Source organism: Onthophagus taurus, chromosome 8 (genome assembly GCF_036711975.1).
Source record: "Onthophagus taurus isolate NC chromosome 8, IU_Otau_3.0, whole genome shotgun sequence".
NCBI lineage: Eukaryota > Metazoa > Arthropoda > Insecta > Coleoptera > Scarabaeidae > Onthophagus > Onthophagus taurus.
The window spans coordinates 10,853,365-10,876,950 of NC_091973.1; the positions used below are offsets into that span (position 1 = coordinate 10,853,365).

The window sequence follows — 23,586 nt, forward strand, 5'->3', positions numbered from 1 at the left end:
CAACTACCTGTTTACAACCCCGTCTTTGTTCGTTATATGACTGCAATTAAGTCATAAAAGAAACCAAAAAAATCTATACTAAGTGGAGACTATACTAATAGTGCGTTCCATGAATCAACAGGCTGATTCCAGGTTTTGAAGCATTCAACATGCGTTCCGATCGAATTAACAAAATTGTTATAGACCATGCAAGGTATCGCGTGATACAGGTGATAAATCTAATAAAGTTCGAACATGGGTATAAACTATTTTGCGTTTATTATCATATCTCTTTTTTACTTTATCCCAAGCAATAACATAATTCTCGTCTGTAATCTCCAACAGTCGTAACAAGTAGGCAGGTTCTATGTTCTCCGGCTTCTTTCTGTGAAGATTTTGAATAATTCAGTTTCCTACCTTCTGGTATGTTGTTATTTAACCCTAGAATACTGAACTGTAGTAAGCATACATTAATACTGGACTATCGTAATTTTTACGACTTTTTACAAAACTCCACATTTGAAAAAAAAACATATATTTTAGAAAGTTGACAAAAATAGTATTACATATAATGTACTTTTAAGAACATAAAAAATAGGAAGCAATATAGTATATATATATTATTACTTTGCGCACATAGTGCATATTTCTCCTCGGTGTTCCCCACATATCGCATGCTTGCATTGGTTACAATACGTCGTAGTCATACGCCTCTTTTTACTAGGACAATAAAAACAAATTTTGCGTTTCTTATCTTGACATGCTTGTGTGTCATTTTCAATAGAAATGTTGAGAATGGCACTAATATCTTGGCGAATATCCCTACGCAAAGTATTAGTATTCAACTTGTCCCTCATCCACGGTTCTGCAAGACGATGACTTAATTCTAACATATATTGGTACCTGGATAAGGGTTTTTTGTTCATATTTAGTGTGTTTGTAGAATAAATGACGTATGAATTTATGCTTCCAATATTTATCATATCCTAACAGATAAAAGATAAAAGATAACCATCGGCAGGAGTTCATATTTGAACACATTTGATCAAATGTGTCCACTCCTCCTTTAGTTTGATTATAATTTTGTATTATTGCTGGCTTGCCTGTTGCTGTTATCTCAGCCCCTTCGTGAAGAGTGGAAAGAAGCAAAACTATTTTCTGTCTTTTTGGCATATATGATAATAAGGTTTTCTGTCGAACGTAGCAAAACATAGATGTGTTTGGGTTTCTACCTTTTACATTTAACAATTCCGTAGGGATTTCCTTTTTGTTTTTGCGAAGAGTTCCTAAAATGGTAAGTTTATAGGGATCTTTTAGTAACTCATCAGCTAAAGGGACTGACGTAAACCAGTTATCCATGGTAACGTTTCTATTACTACCATGGACTGATTTAGTCAGTTCCTTGACGTAGTATGAAGCCAGTGGCAAACCATTTCTCTTTGTTAATTTTCCCAGATAAGGATCAGCATCGATCATGTACTTGGACGAAGAATCGCATAGCATGACAATCTTTATACCGTACTTGGACGGCTTATTTGGAATATAAATTTTAAATGGACAACGTCCACGAAATCCAACCAATTGTTCATCGATAGTCAGGTATGACGACGGTGTATATGAACTCCTGCATGTTGTTATAAAAATATCCCATATTTCACGAATGTGCGCCAACGGATCTTTCAGCACCCTCTCTTGCCTCGTTTCTTTATTATCGAATCTAAGACAATTTAGTAGGAAAGAAAAACGTTCACCACTCATACAAGCTCTGTAAAATTTTCCGGATATGTTGGTATTAAACATGTGTTTCATCGACAAATGATTATCTTTGTTCGCTGCAGACATTATCAAAATTGCAAAGAGGGCTTTTAATTCGTTTTTTGTAATTTCAGATATATTGGCATGACTCTGATACTTTTGCGCTCGTCTAGCAATTTCTGCATTTGTATGCTGAAGTATAATGTCCAATATGTCATTTGAGAAGAAATGCAGGAAATATTCATCAAACATGGAATAATTGTTGGTATTTCCTTTAGGACCAGGTATAAAATGAATAATGTTTCTTGCTGCAGTTCTTTTACACTTCGCAGGTACTGTCGCTGACCATTTATGGCCATTCTTTCCTGTCAAAGAAGTTTTATTTGGTTTTATAAGGTACTGATGTAAGGAAGAGCAAACTTCGAGAATGTTGGTTTCGGATTCTTCGCCTTCTGTAGGTGTTTGTTCTCGAGCTGCAGTTGGAGGATCTTGAAATAAATTACGCTGAGGGATGCAGACTGGAGTTTCTGGTGCAATAACAATATTATCGTCATCGCTTTCATCATCTGAATCTTCTGGTTCCGGTTCAAGGTTGTCCTCCTCCCAATCGCTCCCACTGTCTTCTCCGCACATTATACGCCGTATTTCTTCTTCTATTTCTGTTTGGGTTAAGGGCTGTTTAAACATTTTTCTAAAAACAAAGCACAAACCTTACTGAAACATTTTAACGTGTCAAATAAAGTAATTTACCTCTCAAACTGTACGCACTAACCCTGTATTTGAATGCAGAACGTTATTAAGAAACTATACGTAGATACTGGAGTTTCGTAAAATTTACGACGCGATTACAAAATACCCTATTTAGCTACAAACTATACAGCAACTGCAGCCAGCACTGACCAGTTCACAACTAAATGAAAAGGTACCTAGAAGCGCGCGACGGTGTGTGAACCGGAAGTATCCGCATCTTAACGAAGTTTGATGAGCGTCGTAAAATTTACGAATGTCCAGTATTCTAGGGTTAAATGAATCAAAGATGTGAAAGCATCGTAATATTCGCGCCAGTGACTAAATGTACCGTCAAATGTTGGCAAATTGATTGTTGGTAACGTAACTGATCAATTTGGAAGAACTTGGGGGAATATTTATGTTTGTATCAAGTTCAATTCGAGACTGTGATTGTTTATCATGTTTTACCTCACTTTGTTTCTATATTTGTTTAGCTCTACTTATCAAATCAAAATAAATGTCTTCAAACGTTTCGCGTTCTTCAATTTCTCCTTGAGTTTCATCAGCAAGGCACTTAATCTTGTTTTGAATATCGTAAAAATTGTCTAAGATCGGAATAATATTGTTCATTCGGGTATCGAGATTTTCTAATTGAATCTCGCTAACATTTTCTTGGAACTTGTTGAAGTGCCTTTGAAATGATGTGAAACGCGCCTTCAAACTACCTCTTTTTGATGTAAAGCTTTTAAGTCGATCATTATTTTTTTGAGAATTTTAGCGATTTATGTTGTATTATATTATTAATACACAAATTATTACTATAAAAATCTTTATTTAAGAACCAACACAAGTGGATTACATCAGCGACTGTGGTCTTCGATCAACTGCTTCCCCCCAAGTCCTTACACGCTTAACCGGCTTAACTAACGCACTTAACTAACATGTTATTTACTAGATGGCGCCACACTACGCTATTCATACAACATCCCCCTTTCTTCGTTCCTTAAAAATAAACAAATTAAACTAAAGCTACATTTAAAAACTACTGTACATAATCTGTTAAATACTTTGGTGGTTTTATTGACCGCTTCGGGCGTATATAATTAGTTGATTGCTCAATTTTATCTCTTTTATAAGATTTAGTTTGAGTTATGTCATTATTGTCATTTGAGTGTTTGATTGTTGTCCTTTGTTGTTTTACAATGCTCTTCGGAGATGTAATGTTCCCAAATATCATAATACTATTCAGGTCTGGATATCACATTTTGACTTTCGTAATACTTAAGGAATTTTCTATTTCTTATCAGAGTTCTGTTGTCGTCCGTCAGAATATGATAAGTTCTTGTCTACTTTTACTACTTTTCCTGCCGTCCATGTTCCATCTTCTACTCGCACTACTTCTCCTCCTTTCTCTAATCTCTTGAGATCCTTTGCTCCTCTATTATAATGTGATTGTTATATATTTTCTTTATGTTTTAGATGTTGTTTGAAATTATTTTGCACTTGCGTTTTAATTTTCCTAGAAAATAAAATTTCCGCTGGTGAAGGCATTTTGTTATCTAAGGGTGTTGCCCTATATGCCACTAGCACTGCATCAATGCTAAATACATATCAGTATTGTCTTCATCAGATTTTTTTAAGATCTATTTTATGGTTTGAACATGCCTTTCAATAAGGCCATTTGATTGTGGATAGCTCGGTGAACTTGTTTTATGCTTTATTTGCCAATCGTATATAAATTTCTTAAAATGCTTGTTTACAAATTGTAGACCATTGTCAGTATATAAAATATCTGGCTTGCCATAACTCACAAAAATACTTTTAAAATTTTGAATAATGTTATTATGAGTAGTATTACTATCCATACTCATTAGTTCAGGATACTTTGAATATGCATCAATAAATAATAGAAACTGTATTCCTTTAAAATGAAGCTAATCCGTTGCCACAATCTGCCTATTTGGTATTTCTTTATTAACGTGTTTTTCTTTTATATTGCTATTTGAAAATTTACCACACGTTGAACATTTTCTAATCAAATCGGTTAATTGTTGATTCATAACAGGCCAGTATAGTAGTTCTTGAGCTTTTAATATTGTTTTAGTAATGCCCACATGGCCATAATGCTTTTAACTTTTCTGCAATTTCTGTTTTTAACGAATTTGGTATTATAATTTGATTACCTTTTAATAACAGTCCTTTATGTTCAGTGATTCCGTGTCCAATTTTCCAAATTTTTTTTAAATTGTCATTAATTTTGAATTTTTCGTTGGGCCAACCTTGTTTAATTATAGGTTTCAACTCTTTTAATTCTTTATCTTTACGGGATTCTAGGACTAATGCTTAAATAGTCAATCCTGTCAATTTCCATGTTGATCTCACTTTCCAATAATTCAAACTTCTTATCATCAAATGTGCTACTCGATAAAGCGTCTGCCAGGTATAACTCACTCTTGGTTTATACCTTATGTGGGGAAGTTAATAGCTTTTTACTTTCCCAACACAATCATTAAAACTTAATTAAAATTAAATTAGTAATTCAGTTTTGACGTCTCGTCAAAACGTCGTACGTGTTGTATCAATGAATTTATTGAAAGGATGAATGAATATTTTATATAATACACCAAGATATATTTTTTATTTGAAATAGGAAAAATATATTGTGGCATCTTGGATTTAGGGAATGGATTTTGTTGTTGTTTTGTACACCTTACTTCGAGGTCATATTGCTGTAGATTTATCTATAGACATATACGGTAGGATTAGTGGATCAGACACAAAAAGTAACTAACTTATTACTTGCAATATTTCGAAACTTTATTGTTTCTTCTACAGGCAATTACTAGAAAAAACCAGCGAAGTTACTAACATGAAAAAACAACTTTTAAATTTACTTACATCATAGTTAAATTAAATCGGGGTAGTTGAAGTCCATCAAAACAATTCTTGACTACTCATTAAGACCAAAAAAGCCACAATCATTTGACTATTACAAAATGGATGAAAGTTAAGAACTTAAAACGTGTATGAAACGATAAATGCGTCGAGAAAACATTTTTTTGAACCGGTTAAACAATTTTGCATCTGCGCATCATCCACCAATCCCAAACGTCTAACGCGCATGAACAAAAATAAACAAAAACCGCCAATTTTAAAATTTGAACTTAACAAACAGAAACAAAAAAAAATTTTTTAATATTAACTTAAAACAAACAAATTAAAATTGAAAGTCAAATTATAAATTAAAATGTTAGTGAATCGCTATCTGTAGGATTTACATTAATCTCCTTTCTGGTTCTATCCCAGTGAAATAAAAAAGAGGAAATGTTACTTAAATTACTGGTATCCGTCTTAAAATTAACCGTATTTTCACTCAAATTGATTTGATACATTTCCAAAAATAATAAGTAATTCGCATCACTGTCAAGAATGACAGGGTTTTCAAAGTAATCATAATCAAAATTATGATTACAAGTAACCATATGATTAGCTAAGGCACATTAAGTTTTTTTAGTGTTAAAATCGCTTTTATGCGAGCTAATACGTCTCTTCAACCATTGACCAGTAACACCAATATAACAACCGGTACACTCCTTACAATCAATCTGATAGATGACGTTCGATTTGTAAAGCAAAGGGTCGGAATTCTTCACTTTAGAAAAAAAGTTCTTAATTTTTAACGGGTAATATTCAACAAGTCTTCTATCTTCAGGTAAGTATACTTTTAAGATATTAATTAATTTTTTAGAAAGACCATCAACTTTCATAATTTTACTATACTTTGTAGGTTGTACCGAAACAGCATCAAAAATACTAGGAGCCACACCAATATCACTCAGGGTGGAACTGGAAAACAGAACCTTATTGATAATCCTCAAAGGAAAACCATTATTGATAAAAACTTTCTTAAGTTTAGCAAGAGCTTCAGTTTGAAATTTAGTATTGCAAATTTTCAGAATTCTGTATTTCATTCCCACCAGAGTATTGATCTTATGATTAAACGAATGACTTGAATAAAAGTTAATGTAACGACCCGAATATGTAGGCTTGGTGTACCAGTCAATGACTATAGAGGTGTTCTCGCGAATAACCTTACAATCAAGGAACGGAACAAACTTATCCTTTTTCGTCTCAACAGTGAATTGAATGTTACTATTAAACGAATTAAAGACTGTCAAAATGTGATAAGCACCATCCCTGGGAACACTAGTGATAATATCATCAACAAATTTTTTAATGAACGGTAATTCAAACTCTAACTGAGGAATAACACCATCAAGAACAAAGTCCATAACTATAAGAGCTAAAATGGGACTTATAGGTGAACCCATGGGTGTATCAAACTTCTGAAATAAACTTGATCATTAAATGAAAAGTAGGTGTTCTCAAAAACAAACTTTAAAAGTTTACAAAAGATTTCAGAGGAAAACTTACAGTTATCCTTAATCACATCCCATTTATCTTTAACAATGTTGAGAATTAAATCTAAGGGTATATTGGTGAACAAGCTCACCACATCAAGAGAAATAATGACATAGTCTGATGGAAGTTGAAAGCCTTTTATGTAGTTAACAAATTCAAAGGTATTCTTAACATTGTATTGAGTTACATTGCTCAAGGAGAGAGCAAGAATGCTGGATAAGTATTTGGATAAGTTGTACGTGGCCGAACCACAGGCCGAAATGATGGGTCTAAGAGGTACATTAGGTTTATGTATTTTCGGTAAGAAATAAGCTTTACACAAAGTTGAATTTTGGGTTGTAAGAAACCTCAATTCATTATCATCAATAATCTTTTCATTGTGAAGGTGTTTAATTAATTTATTAAGATTCCTTTGAACAGTGTCAACAGGAAATTTATTAATTCTGGTGTAAGTAGATAGATAGAGAAAAATCGTGTTTTTGCTGCGATCAAAAACTCCGCCTAGCGTTTTTCTAGATATGGGTTTTTATAACAACGATTTATCTATATTCTTTGTAATCTAAGTGGACATTGCCCTAAAAGTTTCTTAAAAACAATCTCTAATGGTTTATGGTCACTTTCTACTGTTATTTTTTTTCCGTATAAGTATTGATGAAATCTCTGACAGCCAAACAAAATTGCTAATAAAGCGGGGGTAAGTAAGGGTTTATTTAATCCATGATCGACCAGTTTTCGACAAATAAAAAGTAAATATTCAAACTGTACCTGTTACTGGTTTTAAATTTATTTATTACTTTGTCTTACATGTTTCGATAACAAGTTATCATCTTCAGAGACGTGCGTCAAAATTATTCTAAAGAAACATTCAAAAATTAAAAATTCGACGTGAAACAATTAAAAAGCGGATTCTCTTACTTTTCGGAATATTTGTGGTTTGAACATGTGCGTTATCATTTTCTAATTTAAAACGTAACTTCTTTGTCAATCTGAGCATAACGTCTCTGTGCTTCTGTCAGAGATGTGGAAGAATAAGCAATCGGTTTTTTATTTTGCATAATTACCGCACCCAATGCAAATTTTGAACTATCTACTGATAGTGTTATAGGTTTTATCACATCAAAATACTTCAGTGCAGGTTCAGTGGTTAACAATTCTTTCAACTTAGTAAATTGTTTTGAGAGATTTTCATTCCATTCCCATACAACGTCTTTTCTCCTACATACGTAATCATCCCTAAGAATCTAGACAACACCTTTCAATTGGTTTAGCTAGGGTTTGTTCCAAGTACATCGTTTATAGTTATATTCAGACTAAAAAGGCGCGAATTGGCCTAAAACAATGATTTATTTATTTTTAATATTAGTGCTACACGTGTTTCGTCCCTCCTAGAGGCTTCAACAGGCACGACGTAAATCGGTTTTACGACAGGCTTGGGGGAATTCGGGTCGTTTTTGCCATGTTCTTGAGTATATGTGTATTAACACGTTATTAAATATTCTATTGTATAATGTAGAAAGGTTTCTATTGTTTATTCCAAAATAGTAACAGTCTAATCAGTTTTTCTTCTATTTTATTTAGTGGTAAAAGTGTAAGCATTTATTGAAATTGTTTTCTGTTTATTTTCTTTTCCGTGTGTCGTCCACGTTTTACATAACCTCAATGAGTCCACAATTGAAGTTTAGGCCAAATAGTGTTATTAAAAATAACGAAGATTTACCAAATGTGATGCCGAAGTGTTGAAATTTAATTATGAATTTAGATGAAAGTTAAAAAATTATGAATAGGGTTACATTTAAAATTGCGTTTTGAGTCGCACCATCTTGATCGATTGATAAAAGTGAACTGTCCACTTTATCACTTTATCTTTTAATTTTTTTAATATTGACTCTATTTTATTTGGATCTGGCTCTTTTCCTTCTCTAGCTACAACATGACTTCATTCAAATAAAATTGACTTTTTATTAATGTGTTTTATTATTAAAGTATTTCAAACCACTTTTTCTCATTAATCACATTTATTTCTATAGAATCTAAAACATAATTTTGTCGCTTAATTATAATAATTATTGTCTTCAAGATTATGAACATATTTATTTTTATTACGTTTCCTCGCAAAATGTATTGTGTTAATAAACATCACAGTGCTCTCTGAGCCAATTACGATTCTCTACAATGTACATCATACCGCGTACATATAATATAATAACATATATAAACATGGTACAGTTAAGATAGATAGCTGGACGAAAGTAGGCCGACAGTCGTCCTTATAAGCGATTTTCGCCAGGATTCGCACCGCCCTACGTTGTTAAACATCTGTTCATTAGCGGGATCTGCACCCCATACAACAATTGAATAACTAAATACAGTGACTCACATAAATGATCGGACACTAAGCTATAGTACAAAAATAAACAAATATTAAATAAATCAACAAAAACGAAAGATGTTTATTATAGAAAATATGGGAAAAGGTTTTATTTATAATAATAATTTATTTAATCGAATTTTAATATTTTGTGGGATTTCCCTTGGCCGATAAAACAGCTGTCAACCTTGTTGGAATCGAGTTGACCAAATTTTGGGTAATTGTGGAAGATATATTTGCCCATTCTTCTTTCAACGTTTTAATGAGCTCTGATTTGGAGGATATGGTTCGCGTCCTTATTCAGCGATTTAATTCTTCCCAAAGATGTTCGATTAGGTTTAGATCAGGTGATTGTGGAGGTGTTTCGATTACTTTTGGGCAGTTGTAAAGCCTTACATTATGGGCCTTTTGTTTGGGATCGTTATCCCGATAAAATTGGAAGTTGTTTAGAAGGCCCATTTTCTTTGCGGACGATTTTAAATAGTTCTTTAAAATATTCAAATAGCCATATTGGCCCATTATGCCTTCTATTGTAACCAAATCACCCACCCCAGCTGCCGACATACATCCCCAAACCATAACTCCACCACCACCATGTTTTACGGTTGGCGCTAGATTTTCTTTTTTCATCTCTTCATTACATTTCCGCCAAACCATTATCCATCCATCACTTCCAAATATATTGAACTTACTTTCATCTACAAAAATTACCTTGTTCCAATAATCAATAGACTTCTCAATCATGTTTTTTGCAAACTTTAAGCGAAGTTTACGATTTCTGTCGTTTATAAAGAATTTTTTTCTACCATTATATCCTTCACTTCTAATAACGCGGCGTATGGTTTCAGGGTGTACGCATTTTCATCCATTACTTTCTAAATTAGCCGCAAGCTTAGGGGAACTCAAGCGATTATTCCTTTTAATTTCTCGCACAATAATTCGTTTTTCCGCTTTCATCTTTGAAGCGCTTTATAATGTCATGTACTGTTGATCGACTAATCTTCGACTTTCCTTCTTCATGATGGGCAATAACCAACTTTCTTATCTGAATGGTCGTTTCTGTTCTTTTCGGTGCCATTGTTGCAAAGATACAAATAATATTATTGTCTTCACACAAACTTTGTATTTGACATTAACAACAATCAAATTTATAATTAGTGGTGCCATCTGTGTATATGTAGCTGATTAAATTAGAGTAGCAAATCGAGCGTCTGATGATTTATGTGTGTATACTTCCACAGTCTATTCGACTTTATTTTCAAAATGTATGTAACTTTACAAAAAATTTTACTAAATTATTCAAGGAAATGTCGAAGCGGTCGACCGGTCGACCGATTCAAAGAAGCGGTAATAAATCAATTGTGAAGATAAATATTTATTTCATGTATAATACATAAGTGTCCAATCACTTATGGGAGTCACTGTACCATTCATAATCCTCTGGCAATCCCTGTTTAAATCTTTCCCATCCCGCTTGATCTACCAATGCCTCCAGCAGTCTATTCACATAAAAATTCAGTAGGCATTCCCAAAATACTCTCCTTTGTTATAAACACGCGCCACGTTCCAAAACACCATCCTTACTACCCCATCCTCTAATGCGGCAACTATACAGGTTGTCCCGTGTCTTCCCGATCAGAACATTATACGGTTGAAGGATACATTATTCTGAAGCGATTTTTCTAATAAAATTTTTTTGAAATGTTTATAATAACCTCATGGGAACTGTTTAAAGTCGTCCAATAGCGGAATTTAATATTCACGGAAAAAGTTTATCTCTCTTTCCCTGTCTTCCCGATCAGAGCATTATACGGTTGAAGGATAATGCAACCGTACAATGCTCTGATCCGGAAGGTACGGGACACGCTGTATTCTCGAATGAGTTTATCCAAGACGTCAACTCCACTCGGTGTTTGGTTATATTCTAAAACAATATTTGGTTTGTAATTTATTTCGCAGTTACTTATTTTAGAGTTTGCTTTGGTTACATACGAAACTAGAGTTATCTCCTTTCTAAATGAGAAACAGGTTCTATTTGAAGTAACATTTTTGGCAAACTCTTTATTTTTACGAACAGTCCCAAGCAATTAAATGCTTTGCGAAGTTCGTCTGCTAATGATACATTGGAAAAAAATTGTCTGTAGTAATATTTCGCCATATATATCATTCCAAAATTCTGAATACGCTTTTACTACTTCTTGTCCTTGGTTTTTTTCAGGTTTATTTCAAACTTTTATTCCATATTTTCCTGGCTTGCTTGGAATATATGCTTTAAATGGACAACGTACGAAGTCTTTTACTTCCTGCAATAGGATCAATTAAATAAAACAAGATTATATTATATAGCCAATATTTCGCATATAATTAATGCTTCATCAGGGCCATGAAGGCTCTACAAAGGTAAACAACGCTAAAATCAATTAAAATTACAAAAACCAAACTTACAATCTTCGAAAAGCCAGCACAAAACAATAGGACAAACCACGCAACGTATCATGTGACTTAAAAAACTTTACGGTTAGGAACATGTGTAACGAATGAAAGAAAAATCTGACATCTGGGTGATCCTAATAACAGATAGTACCATTTCAATACCACGTGCATTACCCTTTTTTAGCATTTTCTTGGTTATCCCTACGGTCTTCCTGCGTGCGATGTGGACTAGTTGTCGTTATTTTAAAATAGTTTTAAAATATCACGAGTTATCGCATCATACACCTCAGTGGATAAAGTGCTTAAAAAAGTTTAACAAACAAATTTAAGTAAATTAGTAGAATGGAAAAAATGAAATTATACAGATTACTTAATAATAATAAAATATAAAATTCTAATCTAAATTACTTATCATCTAAAACTACATGACTTATTACATAACACAAATTGTGTTATTTAAAAGTACCATATTTATTAAAACATGATTGCAATAAAATATTTTTCTAACGCATTCTAAAAATTGCCAAATACGTTGTTGAATTAAAGGTGTCTCGTCGTATTCATAATAAACTTGACATTTCTGTAATTTTATGATGATATCTTTTAAGTTAAAAGCTTCTTCTTTCTTTAATGTTTTCAATACCAGATAAACTGTACTAATCGCTAATAATGACGGTGGATATTCTAGGGAACTTCGTGGACGCTATTCGGCACACTTTCGTTTCAGAATCCCCTTTAGCAACATCATTTGAGACTTGGCTCCGGCTATCTGCAGTCTATTATGATCCAGGCGTGGATACGACCCAGAGCCACGGTCCTCTTCTATCTCTGCCCTGCTATTGCCCTTCACAAATATTAGCAGGTCGTCCGCGTATGCCACGACTTCCACGTCCGAGAACTGCATCTCCAATAACCCGTCCAAGAGTATGCCCCAGAATCTCGGTCCAAGAACCGAGCCCTGAGGACACCCCGAACATCGAGACTTCCCGATCTCGGAAGTAATCGCGCACGACCTCGTATATATTTTGCGGAACTTTGGCCAAACGCAGCGTGCACAAAACACTGGGCCACCAAACAGTGTCGAGCGCCGCGGCAATGTCCACAAACACTCACAGGACGTAATTATGACCACTGGAAACGACAATTTCTCTCACGGAACCCATACTGCTTCGGGCTGTGCCCCACGTTTTCCCTGTAGCATGCGTCTACTTTTTCCCACATCAGTCTCTCCAAGACCTTGCCCAACATAGGCAGAAGAGATATGAGCCTGTAAGCCTTGACATTCCCCACCGCCCCTTTTCTTTTTACCAGCATGACTGCTTGTGCCGACTTCCATTGCCCAGGGAACCTTTGCTTTTCCAGACAGAGGTTGTACAAGGTCTTAAGTACACCAGGTCTCATCTCCCATAACTTCTTAACGTATACCGGGAATACTCCGTCTTTACCCGGGGACTTCCCGGATCTCATCTCTTTCACCGCCTTATTCACGTCATGCATGGTAATCCTAGCAGTATATCCACCCCCCTCTCCGTCGCGCACTGAAGCATCTCCCCATCACCGCCTTTGATCTCTGACAGTTAATTTGCATGCACTTAATAGTGAATGTACTCCGTTTTGTCGCGCCTTAATTGGATCTGTCGCGTGAATTCTGGACACTTATTCGACGTAGTGGGGTGGTCGCTCCTTTCACTCGACCCTCTTAGCCCCCGATCCAGATCATGGATCTTTCACGGGGTTACGGTCACTAACCACGTGGAGGTGGGGTCATCCTACTATGCAGTACACTAACAATTTCCCCCACCTCATTCACCATCATACATCCCGCAACCCCCCTAGTGTCCACTGTGTCCGTAGTGTTCATCCAAGATTACGTCCAAGTATTTTATATTTAAAAGTTTATTTTCCGTTAGCCACTTATTTATTTCATTCATCGAATGATTCCCCCTTAATTCTAACTCAGTTCGGCTGTTTCCTTCAACTAGTACAAAAATATCATCCGCATAGGCAACTACATTAACTCCTTCATATTCATTATGTAATAAATCATCTAACAAAATGGACCACAAACGAGGGCCCAACACTGAACCCTGCGGGCATCCTCTTGTTATCGTGGTTGTTATTTTATTTTGGCCTGCACTTATTGTCAGACTTCTGTCCCTAAAATACTCATTTATTAAATTATATATTACTTTCGTTACCTTTGCTCTTTTCAGCCGTTGAAGCACAGAGGGCCACCAAACTTATCGAATGCTCCGGCTACGTCAATGCATATCCCTAAAACATATTTTGAGTTCGTATTATTTTTAATTTCTCTTACACTTAACAGTGCGCCCACCTTTCCTTTCCGTGCTTTAAATCCGTATTGCTTTTCACTTTCTAGCCCCATTTCATTATATTTAGATTCTATTTTATTCCATAAACCCTTCCCAGCAGCTTTCCCATCACTGGCAGCAGCGATATTATCCTGTAAGCTTTTGGATCAGTTGACATTTTATTTATGTTTTTGGTTAGCAGAGCCGCTTCGGCTTGCTTCCACTTGGTAGCGAATTTTTGAGTTTCGATATACATATTCAATATTGTTTTAATTATGTTTGGCTTATAATTCCAGAGACTGCGCAGGTACTCACGGTAAATCCCGTCGTTATCCGGCGCCTTTCCCATTTTCATTACTTTCATTGTCGCGTTTATTTCACACATAGTAATCCAATCCTGTTCGTGAAATATCTCATGCCCTACCATATCTCCCAAAACCCCGTTATCATTAGCATTGTCTACAAACAAAGTATCTATTACAGCTCTTGCCATTTTTTCCAATCCCCTTGTTTCAATATCATTTACGTTGACTGAGTTGTACAAATTTCTAATCTTTATCTTTCTCATGCTTAGCTTATAGAAATAGCCTCAGGGGTCATCACTACTACTTTCAATGGACCTTTGTCAGCACTGTCTCTTCACCTTACATTACATTACATAGAATACATATCGGGTAGGCGGACCAACCAACCTTGCACCGCGACCCTAAGGATCTATTGTACCCCGATAGATATCGTTATCAAATTTCACCGTGCAGTCCAATGCTCTCAACGAACATTAATACCTTGCTCGGTGAAAGGTTATTCAGATCTTTTCAGGAGATAAACTGCGACCCAAAAATCGAGAATCTGATACGGTTAACGGCAGGGCAGTGGCATAAAACAAGCTCAACCGTCTCTGTTTCCTCCGCACATAGTCGGCATTCAACATCGTCGGCTAAACCCAACAAGTTGAGGTGTGCTTTTAATCGGCAGTACTCAGTAAAAAAATCCATTAGTACTTTTATGCTACTACGGGCAAGTCCTAAAATATTCCCGGGTTTTCCAGGAGAACTGGTCCACAGTACGCGAAGTCTCTCTTCAGCCCACAATCCAATTCTATATTTGGCCATCGCAAATGATACACCAACTGGTGGTTCCGGCTCCACAAACGCTTCAAGGCTGCCATCCCGTGCTAGCTTATCTGCCGCTTCATTGTCAGCAACCCCAGAGTGTTTAACCCCGGACCCAGATCAGAGAAACTCTGTTATCACAACTCATCGAAACTTTCGATCTAAAATATTTTCAAGATGGCTGCCACTTCCGGTCTACCGGAAGTAGACCATAACTTTGTTATTTTAAATGGAATGCTATAGTTTTTATTGCACCTTTTAATACTAATAATTAAGTACGTAAAACAATATGTTGACTTTGATAAAAGTTATTGGTACCTAGCGTTTTTCGTTTTCGAGTTATTTTGATTTTAAGGTTTTTTTGGCAAATTTCACCATGCACTTTAAAACCCTATATCCCAGCCAACGTTCATTCAAAAAAGCTCTAAATTGGCACGATTACTCGTCAGATGCTCTTAAATAGATTGTCATATATTGTATCAGAGTATCTTATACAGGATGGTCAAAAATTGAATTACCGTTTCTCCATATTCAATGGGGAGAAAGTCGAAAATTTTAAATGGAACGCCCTATATTTTATTAGCCTACACGAAAGGGAACTTAATTCTCTACAATTTATCTATAAACATTCCCATACTTATTTATTGTAGTTTCTCTCATATTCGTAATTTTATCAAAACATGCAGAAAATGCAGGAAACCGTTTGTATTTTTATTAGAAGGCCATAACATTTTGACAGTTTTTTGTTTAATTTATTTCTATTATTATTTGTACTATTAACTACGATTGATAATCTTTTAGTTTACTAGCCTTTACTTACCAAAAATAACAAACAGAAGATCAAATAAATGAAACTATTAAAACAAAAAGTTAATGACAAAAATTAGATTTGAATAAAAATATAAATTTATAATATAAATTTGTTATTAAATTGAATTTGGAAATGCAATAAAATACGTTAAATTATTTATTTCGTTGTCTTCATCACTGGTGACCGGAAATATGCGATTTCTTTTGGTCTCGATATATCCAGAACTAATAAATTCATTATCAATTTTTTGAAATTTTTCCTCGTAATGGTCGTTAGGTTTGTTAAACATCTCTCATTAAGTGTTCGACACGTCTTGTCCGAAAGTTTATTGCATTCGCCATCAATACAAAATAAATTTCAAATATCGGCGTTGGAATAATTTACCATGATGTTCAATAACTTACACCCGTCGTCAAATGTAACTAATGGCAACAATAATACAAACATGGACCAAAAACTGTCAACATTCCATAGTTTTCTAATAAAAAAACCTGCATTTCGTGTATGTTTTAATAAATATCGCAATATGAGGCAAACTACAATAAATAGGTATGGGAATGTGTGTAGGTAATTTGTAGAGAATTAGATTCTCTTCCTGATAGCCTAAAAAAATATGAGGCGTTCCATTTAAAATTTTCGACTTTCTCGCCATTGAATATGGAGAAACAGTAATTCAATAAGATACTCCAATACAACAAATGGTAATCTATTTGACAACATCTAAAGAGTAATCGTGCCAAAGTAGATCTTTTTTGAATGAACTTTGGCTGAGATATGGGGTTTTAAAGAACATGTTGAAATTTACCAAAAAAAGTTTAAAACCAAAATAACTCGAAAACGAAAAACGCTAGGTACCAATAACTTTTATCAAAGTCAACCTATTTTTTTACGTACAATTAAACTGTGTAATAAAAACTATAGCATTCCATTTAAAATAGCGAAGTTATGGTCTACTTCCGGTAGACCGGAAGTGGCGGCCATCTTGAAAGTATTTTAGATCGAAAGTTCCGAATGAACAACCCATGCTACCAAAATTTCAAATCTCTACGAATAGTGGAAAATGAAAAAGTTCTAACGAACCAGTATATAGTAGACACCCTGTATATAGTAAAAAATTACGTCAGAAAAAGAAAATGTTAAAATTTAGAAAATGTAGAAGCATCACATGTGTTTAAACCAATTAAAACATTAACAAATATTATTAAAATGTTAAAGATCAAAACTGTCACAAAATAAAATGAACCGGTTACCCTTTGTATAAAAATATATGTGTGTTGTATGGATATCTGTACATAAGAATTAATTACAAGAGAATTACTTACATGAAAAAAACATTTTTAAATAAATGCAATAATGGAAAAATGCTTATTATTTGTTACTTTTTAAGAAGGAGTATAATGGAGCATATAATATGTCAATTTGACCATTAAGAAGGTTATTGTTTTTACATTCTTTGTGGATATCAATTTCTAATGATTCTAATAAATCCATTTTAAATCCTTTCTCACATTTATATAAGTCTTGTTTTTTCGAAGTCAATTATATGTCCTGTTGTAAGCATATGTTTGTAAACGTTTGAATTTGTTTTTGTTTTGTGTTCATGCAATCTCAAGTCTAGTCTGCGTCCAGTTTGTCCGATAGATATACTAGTTATAAGTCGAGGACAAAGGAAATATAACAGAAATAATCAGCAGATTCTTTTGTAATCGCCGTAATAAATTAATGCGCTCAACTAGAGATAATTTAGTCTAGTATCAATATTCATTGTATTAGATTCAATGTCTTTTTGTAATCAAGTTTCAAATAAATAAGTTTTTAACTTTTTAAAGATAGTTTCACTATAACGAAAAAGTTAACTGGCGCAGTCAGTAGGATATCAAATAGTCGCCGAGAATCGTTAAATCGAAGTTCGCGGGTGAATTTTAATTCTTTGGACTAAACGAATCTGAAAAAACTTGAAGAAACAAAAAATGCACAAGGTCGTGCGGATCAAGTTCTCCAGTTGATGCGGTAGCTGGCTTGGGACAAAATTCGAGGAGATCCAAATTTCACCAGGGACCCATCCAGGACCATAACCAGTAAGAAAACCCAAAGCGATACAACTCTCGCCGAGAAAAACACAACGAAGGAAGAAGAAAGAAAAGAAAAGCAACTCATGATACCATTAATTTACTTATTGTAAGTCATTTTTTAACATTTAACATTGTACCAAAATTAAGGCGTTCACTTTTTAAAATTTTTGTAAATCAATTTTTCCAACCGGTGAAATAAGTTATATAAAAAATCCAACAACATTAGAACAGGCTATGTCAAAAGTCTTGGAATACCAAAATTGGCAATACAGATGCGGCATAGGACAAGCACCGCAAAATCAACATAAACTACAACAACAAATTATACCTGGACAAATGAAAGTACACCATGTACCGGGACCATAAACATCAAGAAATCAAGTAATACATCCATTTACCAGACCTATTTTCTCACAACAAGGTTTTCAACCACAAAGACCAAATTTTTCACAATCTTTTCAACCATTTAATCAAATTCAATATAGACCACCCTTACAAAATTATAATCAACCACAAAAATATCCTCAGCCTTTTCAAAAACAAATGTTTGCAAAACCACCTTCATTTAAGTTTACTAAAACTCCACAACAAATGCTAGACAAACGTCAGCTAAGACAACAACCTATGGAAGTTGATATAACTAAACAAAAGGTAAAAATGACATCATTTGGGCCAGCAACCCCTACAGAAATGCGATGGCATGTGGAAGAATTAAACCAACAATCTGAAGAATATCCAGATTACGGAAATGAATTCTACTACGAATATGACGAAGAAAATGATTACCAAAATACTTTAGAAGAAAATATTTTGGAAGAAGACGACAACAATTACTACCAAGAAGGGGATGTAAATTTTACAATACAAGCCTCGACCAGTGGTACGAAATCTCCAGGAGAGGAGAAAAACTCGAAGAACACATAGAATTTAATCAGCAACAATCAACACACCTACCATAGATTTACCTACCAGAAATAGAAGCAAAATTATTAATTGATACCGGAGCATCAGCTTCAACTCTTTTAACGGAAATCGCAAAACAATATTTTTCAGATTACATTGAAGTAGTAGATAAAAGCCGATTCTAGAACCTCCTCTCAGAACCTCAGGTCAAGGCCAAGGCCAAGGTCACGTTGAGTGACCATGACCTTGACCTTGCCCTGAGGTTCTGGGAGGAGGTTCCAGAATCGGCTATTGCAAAGGGGGTCGTTGACCAGTAACCTTGACCTAAACAATGACCTTTACTTTGAGCTCACCTCAGGTCAAGATCACGTTTAGTGACCATGACCTTGATCAGTAACCTTGACCTGAACAATGACCTTTACTTTGACCTCAACGGAGACCTTGAAGTCAACCTTAATTGTGACCATGACATTGACCTTGTACGTGACCTGAAATGAAGGTTACACGACGTGAGTTCATTGAAAACCCCACTTCGGAGGAGGTATGCTTTAAATAGCAGATAGAAAATCGTGTTCAACAGTATTGAAGTAAGAGTGTTGTGAACATGTTGACCTGCGACGTGTGTTACAAAGAGTTTACTAGACCAGATAATCTTGTGAGACATCAACGCACAGCATGTATTGGGAAACGTCGAAAGGTGGAAGAGGATCAACAAGGAGATGTTATAGTGTGTGAAATATGTGATGAACACGTAACCAGACAATGTTATTCCTCACATCTGCGCAGCAACAAACATAAACAGAAAGCCTTCGTAATAATAGATGATGGTGTAGAAAAAATAGATTCGATATTTGGAGATAAAATATGTAGTTTTAGAGTGAGCGATCATGAACGGAAGTACGTAGACATGAAGGAATTCAGTAACCGAATTAGAGAAAAAGTTATCAGTTTGATACAGTCCGTGAGGAATGTAAATGGTAGTTTAAAAGTGAATACGGAAATTTTTGGATTGTATTTCATAAATACGAAGGAAGAAGTGGAAATCAAATCATTCAACACAAAAAATAAAATTATAACAGTAGCCGTAGACTTGTACCAAACATACGAGGACCTTATGGACGAGATTATGGTGAAAATGTCGGAATTCCAAGAACGGGACTCAGGTAAGAGTATAAGAATAGAAAAGTAGTAAAATGCGAAACTAAAGGCGTTAATACTGCAGGTTGGACCTTGTTGGAAATATTATATCTTGAGGTGAACTGTAACAAGTTTAATCCTACAAGAGCATCGAGCTACATCGACTTACCGACATCCATAAAAGGGAAGAGAGCGGTAATAAACGTGCAAAATAACGATAATAAGTGCTTTGCTTGGGCACTGATATCCGCGCTGTACCAACCCACAGGTTTACCGCAAAGAATATCATCATACCCAGATTATAGGGAAACAGAATTAAAGTTTGACTGCGTAACATTCCCAGTACCCATCAGAGACATACCAAAATTTGAGGAAGAAAATAACATTTCAATTAACGTCTATGGTATAAATTCTTGGTATAATGGAGAGAAAATGGTAGATGATATTGTAACTGTATGTATATGTAAACAGAAACGGGAGCGTCATGTAAACTTATTAGTAGTCAGCGACAATTTCGGGAATAACCACTATTGTTGGATAAAAAACTTATCTCGACTGATAAATACACAATCATCGACTCATGAACATCAAAGATATATTTGTGAGGGTTGTTTGCAATACTTTTCAACTGAAGACAAGTTGGTACGACATCAGATGGATGACTGTAAAAAAGTGAAAGCAACAGTACCAAGCGAACAAATAAAAGTGAATAAGTTCGGACATCTAGAAAAGGAAAATGTTTTACAATTTGAAGGATTTGAAAAAAAAATGAAAGTTCCGTTTGTGGTGTACGCCGATTTCGAGGCGATTCTGAAACCCTTAACGCCCGAAGAAGGAAAAGTTTACGATGATAATAAACCATATACGGCCCGATGTTTTGAACACGAACCATACGCGTTTGCGTACTACATTAAGTGTGCTTACGATGATAACTTATCGAAATTCCGAATATACCGAGGGCGAAACGCTGCTCTGGAATTTATTATAAGATTGGAGAAGGATGTAATAGAGATCTATAAACAACATTTGAGGCAAACAAAGGATATGATACCGCTAAGCTGTCTGGACCAATTTGTACATGAACTGAGTTCCGTATGTCACATTTGTGATAAACCAATAAACAAAGAAGAGAAAGTGTGTGATCACGATCACTTGACAGGATTGTATAGGGGTCCTGCGCATTCCGTCTGCAATATAAATTATAAATTACCGATGTTTATCCCTGTGTTTTTCCACAACCTGTCGAATTACGATGCCCACATGTTTGTGAAAAGTATTGCCCTAAACAAGGAGGAAGTAGAGGTGATAGCACAAAACAAAGAAAAATATATTTCTTTTTCCAAAAAAATAGTTGTCGGAGAAACAACCGATAACAAGGGAAAGAAACGCAAAGTGTTTATGAAAATAAGATTCGTCGACTCGTTTAGATTTATGGCGAGTTCTTTGGAAAAGTTGGTTTCATATTTGGATGATAAGGATTGTGTGGAAGTGAAAAAAAAATTCAAAGACTCTGAAGAATTTAGATTGATGCGCCAGAAAGGTGTATTTCCATATTCGTTCGTAGATTCGTTTGAAAAGTTGGAGTATAGTAAATTGCCTGATCATACACAGTTTTACGACATATTGAGTTCAAGTAATATTTCAAAGGAACAATACTCTAGAGCACAGACTGTATGGAATAAATTTAAGTGTACAACGTTGGGAGAATACAGTGACCTGTATTTGACGTCAGATGTGTTAATGTTGACTGACGTCTTTGAAAATTTCAGGACAATATCTTTGGAGAATTACAATCTGGATCCTTGCCATTATTATACTGCGCCCGGGTTTGGGTGGGATGCTCTGTTAAAAATGACAGGTGTAAAATTAGAATTGTTATCAGACATTGACATGTTACACTTTTTTAAGAAAGGAATTAGAGGCGGTCTCTGTATGTGTGTAAAACGATCTGCAATAGCAAACAACAAGTTCCTTGACGATTTTAACCCGGAAAAACCATCATCATATATTCTATACTTGGACGCTACCAATTTGTATGGGTATGCAATGAGTTGTAAATTACCAACAGGCGGTTTTCGATGGTTGTCGAACCAAGAAATAGCAGATATAGATGTGGAGTGTTTAGATGATGAACACCTTGGTTATGTCTTTGAAGTGGATTTGGAGTATCCCGAAAGGTTACACAACCAGCATGATGATCTACCGTTTTGTCCCGAAAACATAATCGCTCCCGGATCGAAGCATCCTAAGTTGATTGCGAACTTACAAAATAAATCGAAATACATAATTCACTATGTAAACCTACGTGAATGTGTGAAAAAAGGTCTTAAGCTAACCAAAATACACCGTGCATTGCAATTTCAACAATCGCCGTGGATGAAACCATATATCGATTTTAACTCTGAGAAACGAATGAATGCTACGAATGAATTTGGGAAAAATCATTATAAACAAATGAATAATATCGTGTATGGGAAAACGATGGAAAATGTTGAAAATAGAGTCGATATACGATTAGTGTCACATTGGGAGAATCGTTACAGGAGACCCGGTGCAGAAGCTCTTATCGCAAAGCCGACTTTCAAGTCATCGAAAATTTTCTGCCATAATTTGGCAGCCATTGAAATGCAGAAGGTGGAGGTCAAATATAACAAACCTCTGTATGTAGGGTTTAGCGTACTGGAATTGTCGAAAGCGGTCATTTATAACTTTTTTTATAATTATTTAAAAGAGAAATATGGTGAAAACGTATTATTGTTATATACAGATACGGATTCGTTAATTCTCGAAATATTTACTGAGAATGTATACCAGGATATCAAAGAAAATATAGAGATGTTCGATACCTCTAATTACAAGTTAAACAACAGACATAATATTCCTCCAGGGCCGCCGATAGTTGGAAAAATGAAAGATGAGTACCCAAATACGATATTAACATCGTTTTATGGTACAGGAGCTAAAGCTTATTGTATTAACACTTTGGAAGGAGTTGTCAAGCGTGCCAAGGGTGTGAAAAAGTATGTTATCGATAAAAACTTAAGTGTTTCAGAATATAAACGGATTATCGAAGATGGAGGTTCTGTGCGAAAAAAGATGTATGTCTTTCGCTCCTCCTATCACACGATGTATACAGAACTAAAGAATAAAGTGGCGCTCTCTGCACATGACGATAAACGTTACGTGATGGAGGATGGATGTCATACGTTAGCTTGGGGAAACTATCTTATTGAAGATCTACGCAGGGAAGATCTTTTGGACAACTTATTGGAGTTGTTAAACGTAAACATGTATGGCTAGTTAAATTGCGATCAGTTAATTTGTAAAAAAAAAAAAATACTTGCTTGTATCACAAAACTTGTATATAAAGTAGAAAGTAGGTTGTTAAAAAGGTTACTTGAAATAAAATCAACGAAATTAAAAAAAAAAGTTTTTTATTTTCTTAGTGTAAAAATTATAATACATCCTTTTTTGCAATCCAAGAATTATGAGAGCTATCCATTCCCAACCATTTCACTCGGACTTTATTTCCTTTTCGACGAAGAACTTTTTC

General features: G+C 34.8%; 2 protein-coding genes across 2 annotated transcripts; one reads left to right on the top strand and one right to left on the bottom strand.

Annotated features, from left to right (window-relative positions):
- Nucleotides 1-813: 813 nt before the first annotated feature.
- On the bottom strand, nt 814-2,421 carry LOC111419181 (piggyBac transposable element-derived protein 4-like). The gene has a single exon (XM_023051953.2). It carries the CDS (start codon nt 2,419-2,421, stop codon nt 814-816), a length of 1,608 nt encoding a protein of 535 aa, XP_022907721.2.
- A 16,645-nt stretch (nt 2,422-19,066) lies between these two features.
- Nucleotides 19,067-23,333, top strand: LOC139431077 (uncharacterized). The gene is made up of 2 exons (XM_071198647.1): nt 19,067-20,059; nt 20,119-23,333. Exons 1-2 carry the CDS (start codon nt 19,501-19,503, stop codon nt 23,331-23,333), a joined length of 3,774 nt encoding a protein of 1,257 aa, XP_071054748.1. The 5' UTR covers nt 19,067-19,500.
- The last annotated feature ends 253 nt before the right edge of the window (nt 23,334-23,586 follow it).

Bases quoted from the DNA above. Each gene is read 5' to 3' on its own strand.
- LOC111419181 (XM_023051953.2), bottom strand. From the start codon at position 2,421: ATGTTTAAACAGCCCTTAACCCAAACAGAAATAGAAGAAGAAATACGG.
- LOC139431077 (XM_071198647.1), top strand. From the start codon at position 19,501: ATGTTGACCTGCGACGTGTGTTACAAAGAGTTTACTAGACCAGATAAT. The intron at 20,060-20,118 runs GTAAGAGTATAA...TTAATACTGCAG, and splicing joins ATTCCAAGAACGGGACTCAG to GTTGGACCTTGTTGGAAATA.